The sequence below is a fragment of the Natator depressus genome, chromosome 2 (genome assembly GCF_965152275.1).
Source record: "Natator depressus isolate rNatDep1 chromosome 2, rNatDep2.hap1, whole genome shotgun sequence".
Lineage (NCBI taxonomy): Eukaryota > Metazoa > Chordata > Testudines > Cheloniidae > Natator > Natator depressus.
This window is the reverse complement of record NC_134235.1, coordinates 190677942-190704887: the sequence shown is the minus strand read 5'-3', so window position 1 is coordinate 190704887 and position 26946 is coordinate 190677942. Positions and strand designations below refer to the sequence as shown.

General features: G+C 44.1%; 1 protein-coding gene across 4 annotated transcripts in view; it reads left to right on the top strand.

Annotated features, from left to right (window-relative positions):
* Positions 1 to 26946, top strand: part of TGFBR2 (transforming growth factor beta receptor 2) — a 77761-nt gene that overhangs the window by 47653 nt on the left and 3162 nt on the right. For 3 of the 4 annotated variants that reach the window (XM_074945623.1, XM_074945626.1, XM_074945625.1), the window contains 3 exons: positions 8907 to 9697; positions 13893 to 14034; positions 24827 to 24954. In XM_074945623.1, coding sequence (XP_074801724.1) covers positions 8907 to 9697; positions 13893 to 14034; positions 24827 to 24954 — 1061 coding nt within the window. The remainder of the gene's footprint in view (positions 1 to 8906; positions 9698 to 13892; positions 14035 to 24826; positions 24955 to 26946) is intronic. The other variant, XM_074945624.1, reaches the window with a different exon arrangement.

Genomic DNA, 26946 nt, shown 5'->3' with positions numbered 1-26946 from the left:
CAGGACTGCAACCTATCCTTTCTTTTAGCAACAGCTTCTAGATGGGATTCATACTTCAAATGTTTGCAAAAATTTTCATTTGTTTTTTTCCATGTTTTAAAACCAGTAATGCACAAAGCTGGTTCGCTATCTGGCCCATTGCCAAATGTTCAACAAGAAAAGCAGAAAGCTTTGTCATCACGGACACTGTATTCATGCCTTTTATAGTCATTGTACCACACTTTTTTCTGAATTTTCTGGTTTTGTTCCTACAGGCACTGGCTGGAAAATCAATTACAGGCTGATATGGGCCTTCTTCAATATATTCTAAAGCTGCATCTGTTCCAAAGCAAGGGTCTCTTTATGGAAAGCTGCACTAGTCTCTGTATGAATATTTGGTTTGGAATCCAGAGTCTCACTGTAACGCTCGTTGCCGCTGTAAACATAATTCTGAACTCCAGAAGAGTCAGGTTCAGTTCCTGATATACTTGGTGGTGGTGATTTTAGCTTTCTTCATGTAAAAAAATTCCAGACTTAATTGTCTTTTTGCCATTGTGCAAAGCTAATACTGGGAACATTAGTAAATTAAATCAGTTTAAATGTAAATTGTCCTCAAACCACTTTTTAGAAAAACTAGGAAAAAAGTATAAGAAAATTCCCAGGCCTAATGAACACATTCGCAAATGTCACACTGCCTATAAAAGTTAGTCATGTGAGAACAATTATTAAGGGGAAGGGGTCCCCCTCCATTCCCATCCATTCCCCCGGCCCCCGCTGCCTCCTCCCACTCCCCATGGCTGCCTCCCCAGCATCCCACCCATCCACCCCATGGCCCCGCTGCCTCCCCAAGATGCCCACCCCTTACCCCTGACACCCACTGCCTCCCAACATATCCCCTCCATCCCCCAGACACCCTCCTCTGGCCACCCCATAATCCTCCCCCCCCATCCCCCATTGGTCCTGCTGCCTCCCCCAGATGCCCACATAACCGTCCTGGCCTCCCCACCCATCCCTATGGCTTCTGGCCCCTGCTGCCTCCCCCAGGCCCCTGCTGCCTCCCCTAGTCCCTCATCCCATCCCCAGTGCCCTCAGGACCCCCTTCCCATTGCTCTGACTCCCCAAGCTCCCTTTGCTCACCCCAGGCAGTGGCACTCAGGCAGGCTAGCCCAGACATGTACCTGAGCAGGTAATTGTGGCTGCGGGACAGAAGGGACAGAACTGCTTCCCAACATCCCCTCTGGCAGAGAGCTGGGCCGACAGCCTAGTCTCACTTCCCTGCTCTAGGTGCCAGTTAATAGGGATAAGCGGGATTGCTAGCTGCTGGTGCCTTTCCCAGGCATGTCTCTGCAGCTGCGCTCCTGACTTCCCCCTGGCAGAAATCTGGGGGTCATAGTGGATCATAAACTAAATATGAGTCAATAGTGTAACACTATTGCAAAAAAAGCAAATATCTTCTGGGATGTATTAGCAGGAGTGTTATAAGCAGGACACGCAGTAATTCTTCTCCTCTAGTCCATGCTGATTAGGCCTCAGCTGGAGTATTGTGTCCAGTTCTGGGTGCTACATTTCAGGAAATATGTGGACAAATTGGAGAAAGTCCTGAGAAGAGCAACAAAAATGATTAAAGGTCTACAAAACATGACCTATGAGGGAAGATTTTAAAAATTGGGTTTGTTGAGTCTGGAGAAGAGAAGACTGAGAGGGGCATGATAACAAGTTTTCAAGTACATAAAAGGTTGTTACAAGGAGGAGGGAGGAAAAATTGGTCTCCTTAACCTTTGAAGATGGGACAAGAAGCAATGGGCTTAAATTGTAGCAAGCAAGGTTTAGGTTGGACATTAGGAAAAACATCTTAACTGTCAGGGTGGGTAAGCACTGGAGTAAATTGCTTCGGAGGTTGTGGAATCTTGGAATCTCCATCAGTGGAGATTTCTAAGAGCAGGTTAGACAAGCACCTGTCAGGGATGTTCTAGATAATACTTAGTCCTGTCATGAGCGCAGAGGACTGGACTAAATGACCTCTCCAGGTCCTTGCAAGTCCTCTTCTATTATTCTACAATTTATCAGTTATATAATGAAATTTTGGACAGACAAGCATGTAGGCTAGCAAATAAACAAAAGGTTGAGAGCGAGTTTCCTCACACTTGGACAAGCCTAATAAGGGCCCAGATTCTAAGGTGCAGTGCTTGGCAGTTTATGAGGTAGGCTGCAAAGGTGGATTTAAGTAATCATTTTGCCCCTCCTTCCAGTCCTGGGGCCATCTGACTACCAGTTAGTCACATTAACTGTAGATTATTGGTCTCAACAGCTTTCACTTAAGTAGTAGGGAAGAATAATTCTCTCAATTGCAGGAATTATTGAGTGAAATCCTATGGACTTCTTCATAGTGGAAGTCAGACTACATGATCATAATAGTCCCTCTGGCCTTAAATATCTCTGAATCTATGCCACATGCCAATAGATGGCGAGGAGCATCCGAGTGAGGGAATGTTATAGGAGCCACTACAATAGCTCCAGACCACCTGAGGATTCCCCTGTGCATATGGAATCCTCGAGGGACCAGTTAAAATGGATTAATGCTGCTTTGTGTTGCTGGAGCAGTGCAAGACAGCTAGAGTAGGGCCAAGGACTTGGTCTATATTTTGCAAATGGCCTCTTTTTGGAGGACATGCCTTTGAGAAATGGGCAAGTTCCATTTTCCAACAATAGTCAGCGGTCTGTAGATTGATTATTCTTGAGGTGTGACAATCCGGAGTATTCCCTTGTCCCATTGCATGGATTGGCATCACCATCAGAAAGTAGGTGATCAGCTTCATAAATATCGGGAGCAGCTATCAGCGTTGAGCCAGTGCTGTCCCTACTACTGTGAATCTCTTCTCTTGTGTACATTAAAGCAGAGATCCTAATGTTGTGGTATTACTTTGTCCCTTAGTAGTTAAGTGCTGATGGTGCACTGTAAAAGACACAACATTTGCCCCAATCATTTGCCCCAATCAAACAAATTAGGGTTTTTGAAGATTCTTGACTATTAACACAGGCTGCTGCAATTTTTCCATTTTCCCTGGCACCACAATGACATTTGCAACAGCCAGTATCAAGAGCTGTGGTGATGGCTTAAGCTTATCTTAACCACGTACAGGAAGCTTCCTTTTAGGTAGCATTTTCTACAGGTATGTGAATAGGCTCTTTTGATGCTTGAGAAATACTGATTGCACTGAAAGTCATAGGGCTGGGGGAAATTATTCAACTGGGGGAAATTATCTGAGAACACGTTAGTGAAATCTGAATGGCTGTTTTATCTAACCATCCTTGCACTCTTCCACAAACATTTGTGTGACTGGGTTTTATTCATATTCATACTCATAGGGAAAAGGGGGCTTTTATTTGTGGGGTTTAGATACGGGTTTTGATTCACAGACAATTATTCACAAGCAGATGGACTTTTCAAATACCTGTATGCATGCTGGAAATTATTGCTAGCCACCATATATGTATGTACCCATAAACCACTGCAAATAGGACCTTCTACAACCCCCAAATGGAGAAAAGCCAAGGTCTCCGTGGCATCTACTAGAGACTTCTCCATTGCCAGTCTAACTTATATAGATGGCAATACTGAGATATGGTGATGGATAGCAATACAAGCCCTTTAGGTAGGTAGCCTTTGACCCTCAGGAAGTTAGACGAGCCAGGGAAGAAATCAAGCCACAGCCTTCACAACTAGAACTGTGTGGGTACTCAGTTACTTTCATGGATATGGTGAGAAATTTGGCAATATAGACAGCCAATAAACCTGACTTGACTCCCTCAGCCAAGGTGGAACCCATATTTTAACATCAAGGGTCTACAGCCATAGCCCAGTGTAATCCTTTTTCCTGTTCAAAAGTGGACAGGAAAGGTTTAAAGCCTCCTAAAATGTCCTCTGCCTGCATATCTCTGGCTCCATGGAAATCATAGCATATTACTTAGGTGGCTCATCTCACAGCTCAAATAGCAGAGTCCAAATAGTGAATACTCAGTATAAACAGTCGGGGGAAAAAATGTAAGCCCAAATCTGTTCATCAAAACTATTTGATAATTACAAATAACAAAATATTTGTAAAATCATGGTCTGTTTGTGGCCAAATCCAAGGAATAAATCATTCCAATGAATAGTTCAGTTATCCCTGCTGGGTGATTTCCCTAAATCTTTACATGGTAGGTTTTCTAAGCGCACAGAACACACAAGGGAATGGGCAACATGGAACTTCTGTTTACTGACAGTGGGATGGTAGTGTCTAAATGTACTTCTTCAATAAATTCCATAACAATTTCCAGTTTTCTCTGCAGTGTGTTGCGAAGCAGAAGAACACAATGTGGCAATGAACTTCTCAGTATAGACACATACTGACAATATTTTTTGTTGAGGGAATGAATTCCATAGTATTTGGTTCTGTTGTCCCTGTGTTTGTTTTTCTTTATTCTTTCTTGGACCTGCTCATGGGCTAGAAGAACCCATTGCAAATACAAAAGGAGATTCTTGTCTTTTGATAAATGTACATGTTGTAATAATGCATTAATGACTTTTGATAGGTGAGAATGTCAATATTAGACAGAAATAAGCTTCCTCTTACTTGAAACCCTATCAGACAATCCAGGATTGAGTTACTCAGTTTACATCTGATTGATAAACTTTTCAAACAGAGCTATGCCTAATATTCAGGTCTTCCAATACAGGAGAATTTGCTCTTCTTCTTAAGTCTTCTCATATTTCTGTCACTCGCTGCCTTGTGAACAGCTGAGGATTCCTGTCTGCTTTATTACTAAATCTATATCCATGATATAGGATGGAATTTTGGTCAGATTTTGGGGTTGCATGTTCCACTCATTCTGACTGTACACTGCTCCTTTTTTGCACGTTGCTGGATGTCATTTTGAGAGGCTTTTCTATCCATCACACAGTATGGAGAAAGTGGAGGAAAAGTAGCTAACTCTTGCATAGTTAGTGGCATCTTTTTCTCAGAGCCTATGTTGGTTTCCTTTTTCATACTGATTTATTTACCGTGGTATACAAAACCTGAGGTAGTTGCACTGCCAATGCAAGCCATTCATGGGGTTGTCTTCATCCACTTGTACTGGATTCCCAGGGACTCTTGTAATCAGTGAGTGAGATAACATCGTTCATATGAGCTCTATCAAAGAAAGAAATGAGGTTAGAGAAGACATTTCTATGCACCAAATCAGGCATAGAAATCCAATGGCGTGCAATAAAACGAAGGCTGCCTTCCTTCCCTAAAGTTTTTTCAACAGTGCTTTGCGTGCTCGTGAAAGGTGTGAGACTGACATGGTTCTCAGTATATTCATAACAGGCGGTTTGATTGTGCAAGCTTCCCTTCTTACCAGAGTGCTCAGTTCTAGGGGGCAGAGGACATGGTGGATTGATTAATATCAAGACTATTTAAATCACCAAGTGGAAAGCCCAAGTTTTCCACTTGTACTTAATTTATTTTCTAAAGAAAAATGCAGTCTCACTGGTTGATATAACCATTAAAATATGTTGATTTCAACTAAATGGAGCCTTTATACTAGTTTTGGTATACCTTTTTGCTGCCTAAGAGGGTACACTATAACTATATACATTTGTTTAAACAATTATATAGCTTAATATTTTGATTCTTATTGTACATTTTAGTATGTTAGAAAATAGCAAATAATATGTTGCTTATTTACTAGATAATTAACTTTTTTCCTCTTGATTTGTGTCAAGCTGCATGAGGATGGTAACTGGACTTTAAACACACACACAAAACAATATATAAAATTTATTTTTAATAAACAAAATGTTAAATGTTTTGGAAACATAAACTTCTCTAGTCACAACATGTTTCAATTTACAAACTAAATTATAAGAAGTTTAGGGTCTTAACATTTTTGTATTAAATTCAGATTGCATTGTAAACAGGTTTAATTTTAAAAAGAAAAACATATTATAATTTAAATAAAATAGAAATCCAATTTAAATTTAAAAAAATCAACTATTTGGGTAGCTCAGTCTTGTCACATCTGCTGAGACTGCTAAAAAGCTAATCAATTAGCACCAGTTGTGTGATGTGATGTGGACTAGGTCAGCTGAGGAATTTGGACCGAGTCCCCCACCACTCATTCCATGTAGGATGCTGTACAACCAGATCATGGTAATGACATTTAGAAATACATTTTCAATCCCAACCTCCATATGTGTGCCCAGAAATTCATACACTATTACTGTGCAGCAACCAATACCTGAATGTGTATGTAAAAAAAAAAAAAAAAAAAATTGAACACCTATGTATGTGCAAGCATTAGAATTCACTCCTGCAACACACCTTTGTCCTAACAGGGTTTGTGGGTGCATGCGTGTATGTGTTGGTGTTAGACATTTTCAAGTGTGTGCACTGGTGTTTGCATCTGCAAGTGGGTGTTCATGCATGTGCAATTTTGTGCCTATGCAAGAGGAAGCCTGGCTGAAAAACCTATTCCATGTAAAAAGAAAAGGAGTACTTGTGGCACCTTAGAGACTAACCAATTTATCTGAGCATAAGCTTTCATGAGCTACAGCTCACTTCATCGGATCACTTCATCCATGTAGTCACTACCAACAGTTAGGGCCCTACCAAATTTCTGGCCGTGAAAAACGCATCACGGACCATGAAATCTGGTCTCCCCCCATGAAATCTGGTCTTTTGTACGCTTTTATCCTATACTATACAGATTTCACAGGGGAGACCAGTGGTTCTCAAACTGGGGGTCCTGACCCAAAAGGGAGTTGCAAGCAGGGGGGCCCCAAGGTTATTTTTAGGGGGGTTGTGGTATTGCCACCTTTACTTCTGTGCTGATTTCAGAGCTGAGCGGTTGGAGAGTGGTGGCTGTTGGCCAGGCGCCCAGCTCTGAAGGCAGCATGCGCCAGCAACAGCACAGAAGTAAGGGTGGCAATACCATGCCATCCAGTGTTCCCTCTAATTTTTTACATTCATGTGAGGAATGAATTTTGGTATGTGCACCAATATGGAGGTGATGTGTGGTGGGGGTGGGGCCGAGGGGATCGGGGTGCAGGAGGGGGCTCAGGGCTAGGGCAGAGGTTTGGGGTGTGGGGGATGAGGGCTCTGGCTGGGGATGCAGGCTCTGGGGTGGGGCTGGGGATGAGTGGTTTTGGGTATGGGAGGGAGCTCAGGGCTAGGGCAGAGGGTTGGGTGCAGCGGGTGAGGGCTCCGGCTAGGGGTGAAGGCTCTGGGGCGGAGCCTGGGATGAGGGGTTAGGGGTGTGGGAGGGGGCTCAGGGCTGGGGCAGAGGGTTGGAGTGTGAGGGGGGGTACCGGTTCTGGGGTGGGGCCTGGAATGAGGGATCTGGGGTGCAGGCTGCCCCCAGGGCTGTGGCAGGGAGAGAGAGAACTCCCCCCAGCCCTCTCTCGCCTCAGCAGGTCGGGGCTGGGTGAGAGGCGTCTCTCCCCAGCCACGGCAGCTCTGTGCGGCCCTTGATAGCTTGCTGCATGGCCACATGGCTGTGCAGCTTGCAGGGAACTTAGCATGCCACCCTTCTGCACTGCTGCCTGCAGAGCTGGGCGGCCAGGCAGTGACGGCTGCTGCTGAGGGCCCAGCTCTGCAGGCAGCAGTGCGGAAATAAGGGTGGCCGCACCATCCCATGCCATCTGGGCTGCTGCTGTCAGAGCCCAGCTCTGAAGGCAGAGCCACCACCAGCAGCAGCCACACCATTGCCACCCTTACTTCTGCACTGCTGCCTGCAGAGCTGGGCCCTCAGCAGCAGCCGTCACTGTCTGGCCGCCCAGCTCTGCAGGCAGCAGTGTGGAAGTAAGGGTGGCATGGTGTGGTATCACCACTCTTTACTTCTGTGCTGCTGCTGGCAGGACACTGCTTTCAGATCTGGGCTCTCGGCCAACAGCCACTGCTCTCCAGTAGCCCAGCTCCGAAGGCAGTGCTGCTGCCAGCACCAGCGCAGACGTATGGGTAGCAGAACCGCACCCCCCATACAATGACGTTGTGACACACCCCCCCCCAACTCCTCTTTGGGTCAGGACCACTACAATTACAATACCATTAAATTTCAGATTTAAGTAGTTGAAATCATGACGTTTACAATTTTTTAAATCCCATGACCGTGAAATTGACCAAAATGGACCATGAATTTGGTAGGGCCCTAGCAATAGCTATTGGATGTGAACTGGCAACTTTTCGGAGACAGGTGCTGAAATTGGTCATTGATCGAGCCTGTCCACTTTTAAAAAAAGAAAAGAAATATTTTAAAGTCATTACTTGCTAAATGGATAGATTTATTAAGAATAAGCTTCCTGTGTGCTAGATGGTGCCAAAAGGTAAAGGGTGAGATTCTGCCTCGTTGACCTCAATGTGAGTTTTACCATTTACTTCAACAGGGCCAGGATTCATCCAAAATGCATAAGAAAAATGACCTCTTAAAAAACAGACATGTTAATGACTATATTTTCTTTGTGCCAGTCCAAAATACGGTGGTTCGTAAAACAAATGAGCCCTGTTTACAAATAAATATTGTGGTGTAGCAACATAGTAAATTAATGTTATTTGCTATTTATTTACACGGTGCAGGAGGTTATGCATCATACTCTGTAGACAAATAAAATGGTAGGTCCCTCATAAACTTGCCCCAGAAACCATAATGATTGTTTATTTTAACTGGAGCTGGTTGATAGTTCTTGATGTTTAGAATTTCAACTAAACTTTGAATTCGGAAATTTTAAATTTAAAAATGGGGGAAATTGATGGAACTTTGTGAAATTCCTCACACCTGTCCTCTTTTAAAAACAAAAACAAAAAAACCCACATTTCTAATTTTAGTATGTTTAAACTGCACTTTACCAGGTGCCATACCTATTATCTCCTAGTATGTAAATCTGAACCAGGATTTTCTTTTCCTTCCAGCAGATTCCCCAGACACAGATGACACTGTTACAGTGATGCTTAAAAGTCTCATCCCATTACTCGTGATCACCATTGCTGTGAACATTATCTTTTACGGCTACCGTATTCATAGGAGAAGGAAGCTCAACAAGGCATGGGAGAAGAATGTAAAGCCCAGGAAACATAAGGACTGCAGTGATGCTTGTGCCATTATGATAGATGACGACCGCTCAGACATCAGCTCCACCTGTGCCAACAACATCAACCACAACACTGAACTGCTGCCCATTGAGCTAGACACCCTCGTGGGCAAAGGCAGATTTGCTGAAGTGTACAAGGCCAAGCTGAAGCAAAACACATCTGAGCAGTTTGAAACCGTGGCTGTCAAGATCTTCCCCTATGAAGAGTATGCCTCCTGGAAGACAGAGAAAGACATTTTTTCAGATATAAACCTCAAGCACGAGAACATCCTCCAGTTCCTGACAGCAGAAGAGCGTAAGACAGAGCTAGGGAAACAATACTGGTTGATCACCGCCTTCCATGCTAGAGGGAACTTGCAGGAATATCTCACACGACACATCATCAGCTGGGAAGACCTATGGAAGCTAGGTGGGTCTTTGGCCCGAGGGATTGCCCACCTGCATAGTGACCACACGCCTTGTGGTCGACCCAAAACGCCCATTGTGCACAGAGACCTAAAGAGCTCCAATATCCTAGTGAAAAATGATCTAACCTGCTGCCTCTGTGACTTTGGGTTATCTCTGAGGCTTGATCCTACTCTGTCTGTGGACGATCTGGCTAACAGTGGGCAGGTAAGTTAAAATGTTAAAGAGTAGCTTATATTGTGTATGTTGGTGTGTCAGTCTGAGTCACTTCCTGGGACAGGAGGAAAAATGACTGCTATGATAGCTATTAAATAATTATTAGAAATAAATGACAGCACTCATAAATAAAGAGGCTCAAATATGGACATAAAGGAAGTAGTGTGAGTAATGCCATATGGCAGTTTTGTTATGCTCAAATATTCTATGCACATACAGTACAATCATCCTATGTGAACTTACACTGAAGTGCATATGGGTTACTTGGCTACTGTTTGGGCTGCTGCAAAAAATATTAGGAAGGTGTGTTTTAAATTCTTGAAATCTTGTGCCACAATTCCTGATTCTGATCTTAAAATAGTTTTATGTGGTGAAACTCCATAAACTTCAGTGAAGTTACTTATGTTTTACACCAGTGTAAATAAGATCAGAACCTGTCCCAGAGATCAATCGATAGCTATAACTTTAAAACACCATTGAGAAACCTTTTTAGGATTATGGTACTTTCTCCAAATGCAGGCAAATATGAAATTGCCCAAGTGCTATAATTCCACAGTTATTTATGACTGTGTAATATGGATAATACTTATTTCCTTCACATGGGTTGGTGGAGGATTACTTAATGTTTGTAGAGTATTTTGAAGGTGAGGTTATATAAGTGCTTTTGTAAATATCCGTTGTTATCATGAATTTTCCTTCATTGTAAAGGGACTCTGTGTATCAAATAGATTAGGTCCTAATGTAGGTCCTACATATAATTATGTCTTTCAATAGTTTATGCTCCACAGGTTGTATGCTTGGGCAAAGGAAAAGTGTACTCATTCACACTATAATTTTACTTTGTATGGGACCATTTTCTTTCTTGGCTAGAGAGTATTCAGAGTCAATCAGCATAGCTCCATACGAGTCAAGGGAGTTTGGCTGCTTTACACCAGCTGAGGATCTGTCACTTAAAGTCAATATATAACAGTCCTGATCCTATTTATATCAATGGGCATTTAAGCATTTTCTTCAGTAGGATTGGGGTTATTATTCAAAGCTGGGAGGAGTGATCTCAAAACAAAAAAATCTATACATAGAATCAAATTCCACTCCTTTTTACACTAGAGCAAAACTAGAGTAAGCCTACTGAATTCAGTGGTGTTGTATCATCTTTACACTGGCATAATTGACAGCAGAATTTACCCAATAGGGCCACATTCGGAAGTGATGCGTAATGTGCTGTAACTCAGAGCCCTTTACACTTTGTGTCCCTTAGACCTACTTAACCTCCACTCTGCTTATGTGTAAAGGACTCTGAGTTGGTGTCATTCACACACTGAGAAGAGATAAGAAGAGAAGGTATAAGATACTATAAAATAGATCCACCCTACTTCTTCCTGCTTCTTGACATAGACTCCCTTACACCGCAACAAAGTGGATATTAAAGTGGTTTACTGACAACACTTGATTCTGAGCCTTCCTCTGGTGTTAATGTCAGCACCACCTTAGAAGTTCTGCATAGGAAAGAATTGAAAAGCAAACCAGTTTTCACAAAAGAAAGTTGTATTCATTATATGTCAATGTATGGGAAGTGTAAGGGAATCTCAGTGAAAGTAAGATAATGTGTATGTTTGTAAGGACACTACACCACTGGACACATCACCTCTGAATTTCATCCATAGACTCAGACCTTTCCTACCAGAAAGTCCAATTTTTAAAGGTTTGTGATAGAGTTGGCCAAAATTTTCCATTCAGGAAAAGTTTTTTGTTTCTTTCTAAACTTCTTGTGGAAAATATTTCCCATTTTCTGACCAGCTGTAGGATGTAATGTTTGAGGCGAAGTGTACTTTGCAAAGTCATTGTAAGTGTGGTGAACCTACAGCAGATTTAATTCTCATCTAACCAGCCACCAGCTCTATAGCATGGATTTAACTATTATTGAATATATATAATACCAATGACCTTAGAAACCATCTTTCTCCTCTATAGTCTTTATATTCCATTTTCAGTCCACCTATTACCTGTAGGCAATATTTGGAGACAAAAGAGGTTTACTGACAACACTTGATTCTGAGTCTTCCTCTGGTGTTAATGTCAGCACCATCTTAGAAGTTCTCTATAGGAAAGAATTGAAAAGAAAATCAGTTTTCACAAAATAAAGGTGTATTCATTATATGTAAGGCTAAGATTTTGTCATGGATATTTTTAGTAAAAGTCACGGTCAGGTCACAGACAGTAAACAAAAATTCACAGAAGCCGTGACCTGTCTGTGACTTTTGCCGCTGCAGCTCCATGGTTTCCCTTGCCACCGCAATGGCTTGGAGCTGTGGGGTTCCCCCTCTGCCCAGGGCAGCTGGAAGCTACAGAGTGACCATATTTCCCAAAGACAAAATGGGATACCCCCAGCTGCTCACCCGAGGTGTCCCCCTGCCATGCATCGCTGGAACCCCGAGGAGGGTCCCCTCAGAAGTCTGTCACTTGTCGCTGGAACCTTGCAAGGGCCCCTGTCACTGCTGTCACCTGTCGCTGGAACCCTGCCAGGGCCCCGGTAGCTGCTAGCTCCAGAGTCCCACAGCTCCTGGGGCTGAGGCAGAGAACGTCATGGAGGTCTCTTTACCTCAGGGATTCCGTAATTTCCATGACCTCCAGGACATAAACTAGCCTTAATTATATGTCAGCGTGTGGGCAGGCATACTCCCGCTCAAAGGAGGGAGAGTTTTAGTGAGCAGATTGGTTAACAACCATTGCTTTCACTTCTGCTTTCTCTGCCAACATGCTTTCCTTGTGTTCTTTAACAAACATTACTGACATATAGGATTTTGGAAATAATTAGATTGAGTTTATTATTTGTATTCCAGTAGCTCTCACGGTGCACTAGGTGCTCCACAGACATAGAAAGACAGTCCCTGACTCAGATTGTTTAGAACTGAAATTTAGACAAAGGACAGTAAACAGTGGGGTTGGGGAGTGGGGGATAAATGTTAAACAGTAAGGAAATGTGGTTGGTTTTATGTGAATTAAGGTTTTTTATTTCATCTACATGTTAGGTGGTACAGTTAAGTTATAGGGCCTGATTCTCCACATGCACCCTTGTGTAGTCATCTGCACTGGTGACAAGTGGGTCTGAAGTGCTGCCAGATCAGAATGGCACAGAGCAGTGGTATAAATGGCTACATACATTGAAGGGCAACAGAGAATTAAGTCTGCAGTGTGCAGGGTAATGCCCTCCAATATTACAGTCTAATTTTATATTAAATCACTGTTTGAAATAATGTTGAGCAGCTCCACTGCACAGGTTTCAAGATTGGTTGTGTCATGTAAAACTGTCACCACCTCTGAACAGTACAGCTGTATGTCAGTCTTCAAATAGCTAATTTAGGTCCCAATCCTGCATACTTACCCACATGCTTAAGCATGCGAGTAGTCCCACTGGAGATTGTCTTTACAAGATCAGGCCCTTAATATGTTTAGGGCTTTCAGGGTAGATTTTAGATATCTAGTCAATGGAGTTTGTAATTTGCAAGTAACTCTTGAGATATCTAAGAATTACCTCCAAAGTCCTCCCCTCTGATAAAAGCTATAATCAATATTTTGCCATCTGCATACCATGGTCACAATCCAAGCAATGCCAAAGCTGAAGAAAGCTGAAAATTGTTAGACACGTATAAAATTTATGATATGGGGTTTTCAAACAAAGCCTCAGGTTCTGTTTTTGATTCAGATACCTGATTCTACATTAAATATTTGCATATCTTTTATACTTTGCTTTTTAAACCGTGCCATCATAAGCAAAGGGAACAGCTAGCATCATAACATCCAGTGAGAATGAACGTAATATATTTCATATTCATTTGAAACCCACAGAAAGGCACTGGATGTATGGAAAAAATTTTAACTCTTGAATAATCGGGCTTACCTCTGTAAACATTCAAAGAACAAAAAGGAAAAGTCATTGGTGAAATCCCACAATGAAAAGCCGCTATTGGATTTTTTTAGAACCTTAGATTACTCCTTCATAGGGATGCAAGAAGATTGGTGGTCTGTATAGTGCCAAATTCTCTGAGCAACAAAGAACTTGGTCCGTATTCCTTATTAAAAATCAAATAATGTAGCTGTGGTTGAAATGGAAGCAAAACTGCAATGGAATGGAAAACGTGAACTACAGTTTCCATGCTTGAGCTGTTCCTTTTATACCTGGCTACAGGTTGGCACAGCAAGATACATGGCCCCTGAAGTTCTGGAATCCAGGATGAATTTGGACAACATCGAATCCTTCAAGCAAACGGATGTGTATTCTATGGCTTTGGTCCTGTGGGAAATGACTTCTCGTTGTAATGGTGTTGGAGGTACGTGCGATGGGGTTTTATTATTAAAGGAATGTTTTGGCTCGATATGCTTGAATGACCGTGACAATTTTTATCTCTTTAATTGTTGTTTAATTGTTTAATTATCCAGCAGCCCCTGGGCATTGTATGCCTCTTTAATAGTTTTTCTTCTGAGCTTATTCTATATACAATACTGTCTGAAGCAATAGGTCTGTAAACTGCTCCCCCCACCTCCCTGGATTGTTAACTCTGAAACCTATTTATGACTGATCATTTTAGCAGAAACATCCCTGGGTAAATCCCTAAGTCCTAATCTTTCTCCCGTACCTTAGATGGGTGCCAAAAGCTCAAGTGCACTCCTGACAACTTCTATGATACAGTAACACATTGTAAGTATAAAAAACAAGGGGATATTGAAGATGTAGGGACAGAGTAAAATAAACTGAATGTAACATCAAAATAAATATCACAAGGAATGTCTACTGTGTTATTCATTTTCAGATGTAGTTCATTAAAACTAAATCTCCATTTCTGATATACCTAAAGCTGCCCCAAAATTTTCAGTATGAAGCTATGTATGGCATAGAAACCAGGAGACTGGCCACAGAATTTATATGCAATGTGCTATGACGTACACAGGGCCTTGGCTTTGTCTCCCCTCTGGTCTAGGTTACAAGTAAAACGTGCTGGTGTCATCATCGTACATAGCATTATGGAACATTTGTGTCCATCCTAAAGCTTCCGCCCAGTTTGGTACATTGACACTTGCACAGAAGGACTGAGTAACAGAGGTGTTGCAGATAACTTTGACAGATATCATGGCAAATATGCATTAGGAAGCAAATTTTGTCACTTCTTCCAAAACTATGGGGTCTCCTTGTCCAGCAGAACCAGAGCAGTAGTATTTCAAGGGACTGCACAGAGAGGGGACAACCTAGCAAGGTGCAGAGTTTCACAATGTGGGGATTCCTGCTCGGCAATGTGCAGATGAATGAATGGGAGGGAGACATGATCAGGCTGCAGATCTGCTGCTTCATGGGTCCTCTTGTCCATGAAGACTTCTCTACTATTGAGCTGGAACGGTCTCTTCACAGCTGCATCATGGTTGGAGGCAGGGGTGAAAGTAAGTCGAGTGACTTACCGGTACTCTGGGGCTAGCTCTGGCCCCCGGAAGAGGCGGGGCCTAGGGCAGAAGGGGCAGGTTGAGGGGGTCAGAGGGAGCCCCATACCACCGTGTAAGGTTGCCCCCCCACGGGGGTAGCAGCAGCAGCCCGGGGCTCCCCTCTTCTACCGCCCTGGCCCTTTAAATAGCCGCCGGAGCCCTGGGGAAGCGGTGGGGCTCCAGCGGCTATTTAAAGGACTGGGGCAGCAGAGGCAGCTGGAGCCCCGGCCCTTTAAATGGCCCCTGGAGTCCCCGCTACCCCAGGGCTCCGGGGGCTATTTAAAGGGCCCGCAGCTCCCCTGCTTCTACCTTTAAATAGCCGCCGGAGCCCTGGAGTAGTGGCGGTGGGGCTCCAGTGGCTATTTAAAGGGCCCGGGTGGTAGAAGCAGGGGATCCCTGGGCCCTTTAAATAGCTGCTGGAGCCCTGCAGCCGCTACCCCAGAGCTCCAGCAGCGGGGCTCTGGAGGCAATTTAAAGGGCCTGGGGCTCCAGCAGCTGGAGCCCCAGGCCCTTTAAATTGCCCCCTGGGGAAGCCAGGCTGCCCCAGTACGGTGCACCGGCTCTTGCCGGTACGCCGTACTGGGGCGTACTGGCTTACTTTCACCTCTGGTTGGAGGTCGGAGGAGCATTCCTCCACTCTAGCCTCTCTATGTATCTGCTGAGCAGTCAGTTCTGCAATGTGGCCTGGGCTCTGGGTAATGAATTCGCCCCTGGAACAACTATGTGAGGAAACCTGCAAAGCAAATATGCAATGGCTCAAAGCATTAAAAAAAAAAAAATCCAAAAACTATTCCAATACTTCAAGGAAGTATCGCTTGACAAACATTTTGTGGTTCCATAATTTAACCTCAAGCTTGCATCTTTAAAGACAAGCCCATCCTAATTTAACTCTTATGGTGCTGTGCATATATAAATACAGGCCATTTATTGATGCCACTCGCCCTTTTTAATTTGTATTTCATAAACAACGATGATGAATTTTAAAAGCAGAAATACAGGATCTTAGCTCTGTCTCTTGAACACTGTCTGTTTCTTTCATTTAGCAACTCACAGTTGTTTATATATATGGGAGCTGTTTGTTCAGGAATCTTTCATCCTTTTGCTGATGCCTGAGGTCCTTTCCTGTTGATATTTGCTGAGTACAGTGGAGTGGTGTTTGTGGTGAAAGCAAGCCTCACTGAAGCTCTGCTCACAAGGCAGCTGCTTAAAAGAGGATATGAGTATAGTTTCATAAGGAAGAAAAATGATCAGCTTGTCAGCTAGAAGAGAGTGACCCATTATAACCTTTAGAATAAGCACATAAGCTTTTCCTTTTCCTAACATTTCTTATCTGGCCCAACATCCCTGCTCTTTCTTGATGGATCTTAACCCCACTTCCTGGTTTTCTTTTTTTCATCCTACCCCTCAATCACTGCTTGTCTCCAAAAACAGACTTCTTGAACTTGTTTATTTCCTGATTTCAGTCATTTTCCCAGGAAGTGTAATTCTACAACATGATGGTATGACATAAAGATTTTACTGTTCTCGATCTGGGGTGACCTTTTAGTCACAAGGGATAGAGCCAAGCCTTAAGCTTTTGTCCTAATAATTGAAGTATAACTCCCAGAACTTGGGCCCAGAGCCACAAAGGGATTTAAACACTGGGACACTGAGTGTTGCAAGCCCCTTCAGGCAACTAGAAAACTGGCACCACACTGCGATCCACAAAGCCTGAGTTAGGTGCCTAGGGTCCCCCTATCCAACACATGGGGAGAGAGAGGCGCCTAAGAATGGGATCCACAACAACCAATACACGCTAGGTGGGGAGCCACCTAAGCTAGCCAATAGGAGATGCCAAAGAGATGGGGAATAGCTCTCTTGGAGTCAGATGGCTTAGGCACCTAAATTGTTTCTTGTAACAAGGAGTTAGGAGCCTGCCTCATGCCACAGGTGGCAGCAGCAGCTGCTGGTGGTGCTGCTAACCTTATTACTTCTAGTCAAGTGGCTAGAGTGTTTGCCTAGGATGTGGGAGACCCAGGTTCAGTTCCCTGCTCCGCCTAAAGGGGAGAAGCATTTGAACAGAGCAGGGTCTCCTGCCTCTCGGGAGAATGCTCTAACAACTAGGCTTGGCATAGCCTGCAGAGGACCTCCCTCAGTCTCTCCTGTTGAAGCTGTTCCACTGTGGATAAAGAATGGAAGACTCATTGGAGCAGGGGGACTGGACCCAGGATCTCCCACTTCCTAGGCCCAGGACCTAACCACTGAACTGTAGAGTCATTCTTGCTTTTCCTCTCTGGCCCAATGACTTTAATGACCAGCCACCATGGGTCCCAGCAAAGACATCTGGCCCCAGGGAGGGACAGAAGCACATACGCCAGTTGCTGAGATGGGGTGAGGGGACTGGACAGGTCACCTGCACCTAGGCAGGAGGTTGTCCGCATACACTCCACCAGCCGCCAAGGGGGCTGGGACATGGGGCACTGGACACCAGCCACTGAGGAACTGCCCTAGGCCTGGCAGTAGAACCTATGTGGATACCCCTTCCCAGCCTGGAGCTGGCTCCCCCCCCCCACTTGCTCCCCCTCCTATCCCTCTGCGCCCCGGGTCCCTCTTCACAGAGAGCAGTAGCATAGTCACTGGGTTTTCTCATGTGTGTCTAAAAGATCATCTCTTGCCTCAGACACCCTGGCACCCAACTGGCAGATTACCTGACAGCGTTCATAATTATCATTCCGCCATCTCTCTCGCTGATACCTTCTGCCACCATCACAAGTAGTCCCTTTCCTACCAGCACAACTTCTTTGGTGCATGAGGAATACATTCTTTCTCATATATGGGATACACAATCCAACAAGAGAGGAAGTACCCCTAATTTTGACCTTGGTAGGTTGATGTGACTGATGCTGGTGAATATAGTTGGGATGTCCAGGGGAGCCCTTGGAATTTAGAGATCCAAAATAGTTCTCTCTCCTTCTCTCTCTCCGGCAAAGACATGATTACAGTTTCAGTATTCCTGTCCCTATGGAAAGTGTGTGAGAGTTTCAAAAGCAGGAGGAATCAGTGTAAGGTCCCGACAGTTATACTAACGACTTTCTGGGGAAGCAGGTGGGCCTAATAGCTATTGTACCTTGACCCAGTTGAATGGCAGTTGCTTTATCAAAGAGAACTCTGTATTTCTCTGGAGAATGTTTTTGTGGGTGTGGAGGATTGCGTAGTGTGGGAGGTGCTGTATGGCAGGGCCTTTCACTGCAGAAGTTTTGTCACACACAGTCTCTTTAGGATGTGAATCCTTTCTAGGCAGCCTTTGTTTGTTTTTTAAAAACCCAGCTGTTGCATCTGTACTGGGAAGCTGCAGCAGCATCTCACTGTAAAGAGTGGTGCAGGTGGGTCTCAGCTTTGTGCAAAGGCCCTGCTGTTCAGTGTTGTTATTTTGTTGTGCTAAATATGGAGAAGCACAAGAGGGAGAGGGGGAAGGCCAGAGATTCAGATAACGTTTGTCTGATTTTTCACTGGCATATAACTTCGAGGGCATATTTGGAAACCCAGCAACACTGCTTTTGGAAGAACCAACTACCCCACTCCACCGTTAACTTGGTATTTCAATCAGCACAACAGCTGGGCACCAGATGCTGCATGTTGCAAAAAATATAATTTTCCTCCCAAAGTCTTGCCTTTGGCGCGAGAACAGCAAGTGCAGTTTCTCTGCCAGCCTTCTAGAAAGAAATTGAAAGCATCTGTGTTTAGGAATGGAGCTGCCATTGGTCGGGGTGGGGGGAGAGCTCAGGTGCAACTCTTCTCAAATACAATATGAGGAAGTGGGGAGGAGAGAGAGACACCCCGGCGCATGGCTGACATTGCTTGGGGTACTCAAGAAATATTACATTGCCTGGGGAGGAGGTTGGCTCCGGAGCAGCACCACAACTTTGGTTGAAACAGAGGGATTTTGGGACCGAGGGATTTGGAAGGTGGGAGAAGGCTGCAGGTTGGGGTTGGGGTGTGAGAGGGGGTAAGGGCTCTAGGCTGGAGGTGCAGGCTCTGGACTGGGGCCAGGGATGAAGGGTTTGGGGTGCAGGAGGTGGTCCTGGCTGGGGGGTTTGGGCTGAGGGATTTGGCGTGCAGGAGGGGGCGGCGGGTTGAGGCAGGGGGTTGGGGTGCAGGAGGGGGTGAGGGCTTCGGGGTGGGGCTGGCGAGGAGGGGTTTGGAGTGCAGGAGGGGGCTCTGGGTTTGGGGGGGTGGTTCAGGGCTGGGGTAGAGGGTTGGGGTGTGGGCTTACCACGGGTGGCTCATGGTCAGCGATGCAGCAGGGCTAAGATATAAATGTATACATCTGGGAACAAAGCATGCAGGCCATGCTTACAGGATGGGCACTCTATTCTGAGAAGCAGTGATTCTGAAAAAGATTTGCAGGTCAGGTTGGATTATCATGAGCTCCCAGTGTGATGCTGTGGCCAAAAGTGCTAATGCAATCCTATGTATTTGGCACTGGTATGATCACTGCTGGAATACTGTGTCCAGTTCTGGTGCCTACAATTCTAGATGGATGTTGATAAATTGGAGAGGGCTCAGAGAAGAGTCACAAGACTTTTAGAAAACTTGCCTTATAGGGATAGACTCAAGGAGCTCAAGCTGTTTAGCTTAACAAAGAGAAGCGTGTTCTTATAATGTTGGTTATGAGAACAGGCATCTTACCTAAATTTCCCCCTTTAAAAAAAAAAGTCTATTCAACCTTTTGATTTGGGTAAACTAGAGAAGTAATATCAGTCTGGGGAAATATTAGAAGAATGTAGATCAGCTTTTTCCTTCACCAGGCTAGCCAGCATCTGTGAGAAGGCAGTGTTGTCTAGTGGATAGAGCACTGAAATCTGACTCAGAAGATCTGGGTTCTATTCCCAGCTCTACCTGGCCAGCTGGATGACTCTGACTCGCTGTGCCTCGGTTTCCACAGCTGGAAAATGGGGGTAATGATGCTTACCTCCTTTCTAAAGTGCTTTGAGATCGACTGATGAAGAGTGTTTTGTAAGAGCTGGGCATTTTTATTTAAGTGTTAAAGAAAAAACGCAGTGATTAATAACAGAACACTGGAATGACAGTTAAATAAACAGGGCCCATTTATCCCACTGTGCAGCGGGGAGGGTCCCCACACCCAATCTCACCCTGTATTCCCAGTGGGCCTCATCCCAAACCCACTGAGACCAATGGGAGTCTTTCATTAACGCCAATGGACTTTCTGATCAGGCGAAGTGAGAGGGAATCCACCTCCTCCACTGCATCATCTTCCATGCCCCAGACTCCTGAGATCTGCACAGAGGGGCAGACAACAAGCAGGGTGATGGACATATACATTTTCAAACAAGCTTTTAGGAATACCTGACACTGTTTCACTATGAGAGAGACAAGGTGGGAGACGTAATATCTTTTATTGGACCAACTTCTGTTGGTGGAAGGGACAAGCTTTTACAGATTCATAGAGTGGAAGGCCAGAAGGGACCATTGTGATCATGTAGTCTGATGACCTCTAAAACACAGGGCATAGAACTTCCCAAAATAATGCCCAGAGCAGATCTTTTAGAAAAACATCCAGTCTTGATTTAAACATGGAGAATCCACCACGACCACTGGTAAATTATACCAAAGGTTCATTATTATAGGTTTTCATCTTATTTCTAGTCTGAATTTGTCTAGCTTCAATTTCCAGCCATTCAATTGAATTATATCTTTCTCTCCTAGTTTGAAGAGCCCATTATTAAATTTTTGTACCCCATGTTGGTACTTGGGGGAAGGGATAGCTCAGTGGGGGGGGGGGGCGGCAGGGATAGCTCAGTAGTTTGAGCGTTGGCCTGCTAAACCCAGCGTTGTGAGTTCAATCCTTGAGGGGGCCACTTAGGGATCTGGGACAAAAACGGGAGATTGGTCCTGCTTTGAGCAGGGGGTTGGACTAGATGACCTCCTGAGATCCCTTCCAACCCTAATGTTCTATGATTCTATACTTATAGACTGAAATCAAGTCACCTCTTAACCTCTTTGTTAAACTCAATAGATAGACTCTATCGCTATACGGCATGTTTTCTAATTCTTTAATCATTCTCGTGGCTCTTCTCTGAACCTTCTCCAATTTATCAACATCCTTCTAGAATTGTGAGCACCAGAACTGGACACAATATTCCAGCAATAGTCATACCAGTTCCAAACATATAACCTCTCTGCTCCTATTTGAGATTACCCTGTTAGCTCTTTTGATCACAGACTTACATGGGGAGCTCATGGTCAGCTGATGATCCACCATGCCCCCCAAATCTTTTTAAGAGTCACTGCTTTCTGGGATAGAGTCCCCCATTCTGTACGTATGGCCTACATTCTTTGTGACCTGTCCCCTTCATTATTTACCATTCCCCAATTTGCATCACCTGCAAACTTTATCAGAGACAATATTATGTTTTCTTCCAGATCATTGATAAAAATGTTAAATAGCATAGGGCCAAAAACCAGTCCCTGCAATACCCCACTGGAACACACCCACTCAATGACAGTTCCCCATTTTGAGACCTATCAGTTGGACATTTTGTAATCCATTTAATGTCTGCCATGTTAATTTTATATTGCTCTAGTTTTTAATCAAAATGTCATGCGGAAGCAAGTCAAACGCTTTACAGAAGTCTAGGCATATTACATTATCCAAACTTATTATCGCATCAAAAAAGATACCAAGTTAGTCTGACAGTGTGTATTTTCCATAAACCCAGGTTGATTTGCATTACTCTCCTTTAATTCTTTATTATAGTTCCTTTGCTTAATAAATAAGTTAGCTTTAAATGCAAAACATGTTTTGATAGTCTATGAGAAACATTTTTCTTGTGTATCCAGCACATTTAAGGTAGTTTTATTTTAACAAAGTTAAAATGTTTTTGTATATTTAATTGAATTTGAATTTCCATTCGCATAGAGCTTGACTTGAATCATAAGTAAAAGATTCTTGATCACCTCCTGAGAAATGCACCATTCGCTATCTTCTAACATAATAAAAATTAAGAGTATCCAGCATTGAACCATGAGCCTCCACATCTGTGTAGCTCAAAAGCTTGTCCCTTCCACCAACAGAAGTTGGTCCAATAAAAGATATTACCTCAGCTACCTTGTTTCTCTCATATCTTGGGACCAACATGGCTACAGCAACACTGCAAACAACTGTCTCACTATATCCCCCATAACAGTGGATGGTGCTGGTGTCTCTTAATGAGGCTGCCTTTTTATTGATACTTTCCAGCAGGAAATGGTTTCATCCTCCTACTCTCCCTCCCTCCCCCGCCGGCCTTCGTCTGTTCTATCCTCCTATCATGTCCTGACTGACTAGGACTGTAAGCGCCTTGGGAAAGGGACCGTCTTCTCTGTTGTTTGTGCATATTGCAATAGGGCCGTGATCCTTTGACCAGGGTGCATAGGCACTGCCATTGTCAAATGATAAATAGTAGTAACAAATAGATCAGGAGTCAGGGAACACCAATCCCATTAGAATTCATGACAAAACAGAACACTTTCCAAGGTATTGCATGGTTCTGATATTGATTTTAATTAGATTTGCTTATTAATTTTGGAAACTGAATGTCTCTGCTTTTTCATTGTGCAGGCATTGCATTGTACTCATGGGCATCAGACTGTCAAGATGGCAGTTTCCATTTGGTTTTAAGGGCTACATTCTGCTAGCCATACTCCTGTTAAGCAGTCTTACTCTGCTGGTGGAACTATCTGTGGAACAAGGTACTAATCAGCAGGAGCAAGACTGGAAGACTGTGGCCCTTAATTGAGTGCTTGTTTAATTATATTCAAGACTTAAAGACAGTGACAAACTCCCAAGAATTTAGGAACCGCCATGCTGGATCAGACATATGGTCCAGTTGATCTAGTATTCAAACAGTGGACAGTACCAGACACTTCAGAGAAAGGTGTAAGAACCCCACCCCACCATAAGCATATGTGGGATAACCTGCCCCCACATTAGATCTCATCTTGATCTCCAGTATTTAGAGATTGGCTTAAGCTCTGAAGCATGAGCTTTAATATTCCTTCCATAAATTGTCATTACCAGTAAGCGTTGTAACCCTGGATATTTTTGGTATCCATATAAATATCAAATTCCTCTTTGAATCTTGCTAAATTCCTGGCCTCCACAACAGCCTGTGATAATGAGTTCCACAGACTACTTATGCATTGTATAAAAAAGTATTTCCTTTATCCGGTGAATTTGCCACCCTTCAGCTTCATTGAATGTCTCCTTATTCTTCTGTTCTCCCTGTCTCATAACACAAGTTCATGTTCTACCTCCTCTATTGTACCATTCATTATATGAAGCACTTTTTATCATGTCCCCTCTTATTCGTCTCCTTTCTAACGTAAACGTTTCCAATGGTTCAATCTCTCTTCATACAAGAATTTCCCCAGGCCCTGGATCATTCTTGTCGTCTTTCTCTGAACAATTTTAAATTTTGAAATAGCCTGCAAGATGTGCTGCACGGTATTCCAGCTGAGGCAGTACCATTGATTTATCCTATAGCATTATTATAATGCCCTTATTCTTCATCCCATTCCTTCTTGTGCATCTTCTAGGTATCTAAATGCAGTCACTAGAATATCTTGTCGATTACATTTCAGTTTTTCTAATATAGGTCACATTTTGAAAGTGCCCTCAATTAACTCCTGGAATGACACAATAGGCAACAGAACAGGCCAACCTCATAAATCTTTATCCAGTACCAGGATGTCATTAGGCATGTCCCGGGGAGTAAATTCTCCATCTGTTTCTAAAGAATCCACAGCGTTTTTTACATTGTATCAGCATTTACTGTAATATTGCCACTCCCAGAGATTTCTTGAATTTTCTCCAAAGGTCCCATAGGGCTTAGTCCTTCTCTCTCTTTCTCTCTCTCTCTCTCTCACACACTCTCTCTCTCTCTCACACACACACACACCCCCCAATACAAAAATATGGAACACACAAACAAAAACTAGAGTGGAAGGACTCTGGCCAACTACATAGTTCCAATAGAGCAGAATCTATCTCCCCCCGCTCCCTTTTTAAATTAGTATTTTGGAGAGGGAAAAAAAAGTACATTCCTTTCTCCCAGTGATCATTTCTCTGTAGTGACCAGGGAAGCCTGTACTCCACCTATCAGCACTGCTTCTTGCCTTAATAAGCTGCACCTCTGAATTTCTCAAGCAACTGTTATCCTTTAGAGACCAGTCACATTCATAGGTAAACCCTAGACAGATTTCAGTTGGATGTCCACCCTCAAAGTGTTTTCCCTAGATTTGCAAACTAGGTCAGCCCAAAGGGGCCAGTCCTGCAGTTTCTGCTCAGGCAAAGCTCTTTTCTGAATGTGGACTCCTGGATCAGACTCCCAAATTGTTGAGAGTCACTATGATGTGGTGATTGCTGTTAATGTGAGTAATTATTGGGGCATAATGCAAATGAGGATAGAATGAGCCTGCCAGGAAAAAGAAAAAAAATAGACTTACATTTTAGAAAAAGCCACAGGTGTGGCTTTATTTGAAGCTGGTCAGCTGGTGCACCGTGGGCTGTGGCAGCTAAACAGTTGATCCTACTTCTGTAAAGGGCTCTTGACACCAATGTAACAGGCAAACCCATCTGAATCTCTTTGTGTTTACTTATTCCCTTGGCAGAAGTGAAAGACTACGAGCCCCCATTTGGTTCTAAAGTACGAGAGCACCCTTGTGTAGAAAGCATGAAGGACAATGTCTTGCGAGATAGAGGGCGTCCAGAGATCCCTAGCTCCTGGCTCAACCATCAGGTAAGAACATGCCATGCAAGAGACTGTCGCATTCAGCCACTGCCCTGAGTAGGGATGATTCAGTCCAGACACGGTCCCTCATCCAGTGCCCTGGTGTCCAGAGGGCTAAACAGGCTGCACTAGCTGTTAAGAAAAGGGTGAGAGTTTCTTAATTGGCTGGCGGTGCTGGTGCCCCTGCCCTTGCCCATCCACATCCTTAGTAAATCACACACCCCATCGCTCAGCACTGGGTTTCCCCTTCCGACCCCACCCCATTAGTGCAGGGCAGTGGCCTCAGGAGACCCAGTCTCTACCCTAAACGATCCACATTAACTAGAAACCTCACCCAAATCAATCAGCCAAATCTCAGTGGAATATATTGCCCCACAAAGCACTCCCAGTTCAGGCTCCGATGGGTCAAAGGGGAGAAAATTCCATATGAGGCTCCCTTCAGCTGAGAAATAACTGCTGTCAGACTCCAAATTTTTCTCTAGGGCCCATCAGCAAGAGCACGCCAGCTGATCTGATGGGTTAAGGCAACCGAGGAGGGACAGTCTCTCAGCTCGTTCAGGGCTTTGCAACGGAAGCATTAACAATCCTCTTCAGCTGTGAGCTCCGAACCTCTCTGTTGGCCTTAACCGGTCCTGAAGAACATGGTTGGTCTCACATATGGTTAGTCACAGCCCTCTCATCTCAGTCAAAACCTCAGTAGGGACTTGCCACAGTCTGGACTACAGGGGTGTGAATTGTGGAGCGCTCTGACTGCCTTGTATAGACCCTGCTGGCTCAGACTGAGAGGTGCCTAGTATGTGTTAGTCTGGTTTCAAACAGGCCCATGTTATGTCAATGCCAACTAGGTACCTTGTAGTTTGAGCCAGTGGAATCTACACAGCGCAGTAAGAGTGCGCTGTACAGTTCACACCCCGGGAGACGGGACTGTGGCACTGTGCAGACAAGTCCGGAGTGAAACTGTCTGAAAACCAGGCAAGGCTGTATATTTCTCAATGCCTGCTCTGGCTGGTACCACAAAAGCAGACAACCCAGTCCTGAGCCTGTCGATCACATCAGTGAAATAAACTGACAGCTGCTCACAGAAGAACACAGTCGCCAGTCACTAACGAAGTAGGGCCAAATAAATGAGGGCAGGAACCAGCCTGATTGTCTGAGAAACAGGAGCAGGGAAACACTCCAGTTCTGCTGCCAGCACTAGAGCTACAGATGCCCCATGAGCCTTAGAGCAATTGCTGGAGAACCCTCAGGACACTTTGCCCCTTGTCTGGCAACAGGCGAGTGCTTCTCACTAGTTGCTGCCCTGTGGAATCAGGTGGCAGGATAGTTGCTGCTCCCTCACGACACCATTATGGAGAGATTGCGGCCCGCCGGTGCTTATCCAGCAGGCCCCCTAGAACCGCAGATGGGGAAGAGCACGGTCTCTGTACTTGCAGGGGCTCTGCACAATCTGGCCATAAGTGAGGTTTAATCAAAAGGATAATTTAGGGAAATTGACAGCACTGGATTTGATCTCACTGGTAAGGAGCTTTAATAAAAGGAGTTTTGGTTCCCACCCTATAAATCCTCTCAACATTTCATGCGGTGCCACCTAAAATTCAGCAGGGCATTGACTTCAGTGGAGCTATCACAGTTTATCCCAGGTGGGGATCTACCCCCAGAATTCTTTAGTACTAATTTTGAAATCAGTAGAAGGTGCTCTTACTGTAATGGCTCCTTCATATTAATTTTCTTCATCTGCAGTTGTGTTTTGGTAATGAACCCATTATTCATAGTGATAACATTCTGGAATAGATTTACATATTGCAATGTTTTCCCCCTTAATGGGACTCATTGCACTATTGATTCCAAGTTAATTTTTAATATTTAATTTAATTTACTGCTTGTAATTTCAATGCCAGCAGAAAATGAATGTTATTTGTATACAGACAGTAACGTTCTGCTAGTAACATTGACATCAGGCAACATCACCGATTAGGGAAATTATATAATTAATGTGGTATT